A 4916-nucleotide genomic window follows, 5' to 3' on the forward strand; every position below is an offset into this window, starting at 1 on the left:
AAAGTGACCTTGGAGAGTGAGTAACCCGACCCTTTTCAGCATATTGTCCTTCCTATAACCCCTGACATTGATTTTTCAGCCCACCCTACCATTGCACCCTCCTTACCTTTCACTCCCATTGAACCTTTTTCTTCTACAAATCCTTCTCCATCCATTCCATGTTCGGTACCTCTTACAACTACATCTTCAATTTCTTCACCTATCACATCCCCCTCCTTTTCCACTGATCTTTTATCTCAGCAACCTTCCCCTTCTTCCAACCTAAATACTCAACCCTTTGCTACACCTAGAAGGACATCCAGACTAATCAAACCCCCTTCCTACCTTAAAGACTATCACTGTAGCCTCACATCCCAAACTTCTCTTTCCAATTTTTCTACACATCATCCTATACATTCATCTCTTTCTTATAATCATCTCTCCCCTATTTTTTGTACTTTTTCCATTTCCATCTCCTCTCATGAACCATAATTTTATCATCAAGCCATACCTTATGACCATTGGAAGACAACTATGAAGCTTGAATTGCAAGCTATGGAAGACAATGACACTTGGGAGGTTCTTCCTTTACCTCCATCCAAACATAGCATCGGTTGCAAGTGGGTGAATAAAATCAAACATCGTGCTGATGGTTCCATCGAAAGATACAAAACCCGGCTTGTTGCTAAAGGATATACTCAACAGGAGGGTCTGGATTTTCTTGAGACATTTTCTTCTGTGGCCAAATTAGTCACTGTTCGAGTTCTTCTTGTTTTAGCTGTCACTTATCAATGGCCTTTGGTTCAACTCAATGTCAACAATGCCTTTCTTCATGGAGATTTGTTTGAATAGGTTTATATGGACCTCCCACTTGGCTATACACCTAAGGTTCATCACAAAGGCAAGCTTGTTTGTAGATTAAAGAAGTCTATATATGGTCTCAAGCCGGCTTCAAGGCAATGGTTTGCCAAATTTTCTGATGTTTTGGTTTCTCTTGGTTTTCAACAGTCTAAAGTCGATTACTCTCTGTTTGTGTGGTTCTGGCTCTAGTTTTATTGCTTTATTGGTGTATATTGATGACATTGTCATTATTGGTGCAGATATCAAGCTTATTGATGAACTTAAACAGGTTTTACATGTTGCTTTTAAGCTCAAAGACCTTAAACCGGTGAAGTCTTTTCTGGGCCTTAAGCTTGCTTGTTCATCTCAAGGTATTTCCATTTCTCAACAACATTATACACTTTAAATCCTTGAGGATACTGGTCTTCTTGGTGCTAAGTCGGCCAATCTCCCCATGGATCCGAATGTTAAGCTTTGAAATTCTGACCATGAAGTTCTTGATGATCCTTCTCCCTATAGAAAACTGGTTGGTCGCCTTCTTTACTTGACTATTTCACGGCCGTACATTGTATTTGCTGTTAATAAACTTAGTCAATTTGTGGCCAAACCATGTAAAGCTCATTTATCTGCAGCATATCATCTCTTGCGTTATCTAAATTCAGCCCCTGGCCAAGGTGTTTTGATCACCCCTGCTGATTCTTTTCAGCTACGCGCCTTTGCTGACTCTGATTGGGCATCTTGCCTTGATACACGGAAGTCTACCATAGGTTATTATATTTTTTTGGGCAGGTCTCTTGTTTCATGGAAGTCTAAGAAGCAGAATGTGGTTTCAAGATCTTCTGCAGAGGCTGAATATCGAGCTCTTGCTTCCACAACCTGTGAACTTGTATGGCTTCAGTCTCTTCTTCATGATTTACTCATTCCTATTCATCAACCTTATTTGCTTTATTGTGATAATCAAGCTGCTATTCACCTTGCCCACAATCCTATTTTTCATGAGCAGACAAAACATATCGAGCTTGACTGTCATTTTGTTCGAGATAAAGTTGCTGATGGTTCTGTTAAGCTGCTGCCCATCCGTTCTATACATCAACTTGCTGATAGCTTCACTAAAGCTTTTCCCTTTTCACTGTTTTCTGCTATAAAATCCAAGTTGGGTTTGTCCAACATTTTCAGTCTAACTTGGGGAGGGGAGGGGGGGGAGAGAAAAGTATTATTTACTTTTGGCTCACTATCATGATCTATCATTGATAGTTAGTTTGTTGTAATTCAACTAATTTTTTAAAACAATTAACGAAAATTTCCTTCAAGGGGAATGTTAAGAAGATGAAACAGATGGTCCTATTGTTTTAATCAAGTTCCTTCTATGGTCAAATTATGGGTGTAAACAATCCGTGAGATTTCGAACTAAAAGTAGTCTAAGAAATATAAGAGGCTTTGAAATTGATCAAATAGAAAAGAGAGCAAGCATTTAAAAAATAATGTAAACAAAAAAAAAATATGAATACATATTTCCTTGAGGACGTTCTGCAAGTCAGCCTCTACATCCACTTTATTGTTGATGTTGTACGCTGTGATTTTATTAATTTAAGATATGATGAATGAAATTTTATTAGGTATAACATGCATAAAGTACTACTATTCTATATCAGTGATATTTGCAGGGGTGACGATGATCACATGACCATTGTTTTCAGATCTTGTACAATTATAAGTTGATTGTGGAGATATTGAAAGTGGGTGTGAGTGTGGATGAGTGGAAATAGAGGGGGATTTAAGAGGTGTGGAAGGGTAGTGGTGAAGAGGGAGAAAGTGAAGGAAGCCATTAAAATGGTGATGGATGGAGATGAGTGCAAAGAAATGACAAAGAGATGTAAGGAGATTGGTGAAAAGGTGAAGAAGGCAGTGGAAAAAGGAAGTTCATGCCTTTGCCCATGAAAATGAAAGTTGTAACGTCATAGATGAAAATCTATTCAAACTTCACTGATAGATACTGATAGCCTATCAATGATAATTATTGTCGAAAGAAATTTCATACTTCGCTAATAGACACTAATAGGCTATTATCACTATCTATCACTGATATTTATTCTTTATATACAACTCCATAAAAATCATGGTCTATTAGTGTATCAGTGATAGACATTGATAGAAAGCTATATATCAGTGTCTATCAGTGATATACATTGATAGAAAGATATCAGTGTATATCAACTCAATAAAAATCATGGTCTATCAATGAGTATTAGTGATAGACGCTGATAAAAATCTATCAGTATCTATCAATTATAGGCATTGATAGAAAGATATCAACGTGTATAAGTGTATGTATCACATGTTTCAATTAAAAAATGAATATAAACAAAGACATTCAAGAATTTTATTAATATAAAGATAACGTTCCGTTCATTTACAAACTCAATAATAGAACCAATCAAGGGAAAAAGATAACTTTCATAAATTCTTATATCAATCCATTTGGTAATACAAAGGGGAAAATGTAACTATAATGATTACATCATCAATTAATTTGTTTTATAAATTCTTAGATCAATCCATTTGACAATACAAGGAAAAAAATGCAACTTCAATTATTACATCATTGATTAATTTGGGAAAGTTAGCAAGACTTAGAATTGTGACCTTTGCAATGACAGCGACTACATCTTGATGACCTACTTTTAGCTTCAACTGTAGATGGGATCCTTTGCTTTTAGATCTTCCTGCTGGATGTTTAAAAATAGAAGGTAATGCTATAATGCCATCATCTACAACCCTCCAATTTAAACGGACTCCAACAGGTTGAACACTACCCTTATATGTTGATGACAATGTATTTGAATAATAGATACATAAAAATAAGTATCCACGTTAAGCATCCAAAGAATAGCAAGTACATGAGAACATGGAATTTCATTGAAATCCCATACTCGACAATTGCAAGATCCCAAGTTAAGTTGTTCACTATGAATTGTTTATTACCATCCATTACTTTGTATTCAATGTTGCTAATAAGATGAACCTAATAAATAAATATGAAAAAAGAAATCAACATGTACAAATGTACCAAAGATAAATACTGATAGTAGTCTATCATTGTCTATCAGAGATAATCAGTGATAGACCTTTATCACTGGCTATCATTCTTCTATCAATTTTATATATTTAAAAACAAACAAAAATGAAAAAGAATAAAGCACTCTTACTAAGAAACTTCTTGATTCTTCATGTTGGTTGCGTAATAATTCTCAGCCTATGGAGTCAAAATTTCTCCCATTGACAAACTAGCTTTTCTTCGATGGTAAAACCACTTTTGCCATAAATCTGTAATTGCATCAAGTAAACTTGCAACAAGTAAGTTTTTATTATTTTTCAAAATAGGCTTCACGCTCTCTGAAGGATTTGTTGTCATCATTACATACTTTTTTCTTCGCAAATATGCACGAGACCACCTCTTAATCCTACATTACTAAGATAACTTCAATTATTTGGAGAAATTGACTCCATAGATCTCATATTAAACTCAAAGTCATCAAAAGTTTAAGATTTAGCACAATTAAATTAAAATTGGTCAATCAAAGGATCCTTGAATGACTTCTTCAAATTTCTCATAACATACTACATGCACACACAATACTCAACATTCCTAAACACACTTAAGACACCCTTTGGATTGCTTAAATGCCTAACAAAGATAATGACTAAATATTCTCGATCCCCTAAACTAGTTTGGATATTTTGGAAAAACTATTTCCATGATGCATCATTTTTTGAATCTACAATAGAAAACGCAAGGGGAAAGATCTTATTGTTACCATCCACTATTGAAGCCATTAGTAGAGTACCATCAAACTTACACTTCAAAAATATGCCATCAATAGATATGGTAGATCCACAATACCTCCACCTCTCAATGGATACACCAATAGCCATGAAACAAAATTTAAAATGTCCATTTTCATCCATCTCTAAAGTAGTATACATTCCTGCAAAAATACATGACAACAATTATATTAGTGCCAATAGTAACAAATCTATCATTGTCTACCATTGATAGTGATAGACAACTATCACCGATAGGTAGTGATAGATGTCTA

The 4916-nt window shown here is 35.0% G+C and overlaps 1 protein-coding gene across 1 annotated transcript; it reads left to right on the forward strand.

Moving 5' to 3' along the window:
• Window positions 1-513: 513 nt before the first annotated feature.
• Window positions 514-831, forward strand: LOC120089025 (uncharacterized mitochondrial protein AtMg00820-like). The gene has a single exon (XM_039046459.1). It carries the CDS (start codon window positions 514-516, stop codon window positions 829-831), a length of 318 nt encoding a protein of 105 aa, XP_038902387.1.
• The last annotated feature ends 4085 nt before the right edge of the window (window positions 832-4916 follow it).

This window comes from Benincasa hispida, chromosome 10 (assembly GCF_009727055.1).
Source record: "Benincasa hispida cultivar B227 chromosome 10, ASM972705v1, whole genome shotgun sequence".
NCBI classification, from domain to species: domain Eukaryota; kingdom Viridiplantae; phylum Streptophyta; class Magnoliopsida; order Cucurbitales; family Cucurbitaceae; genus Benincasa; species Benincasa hispida.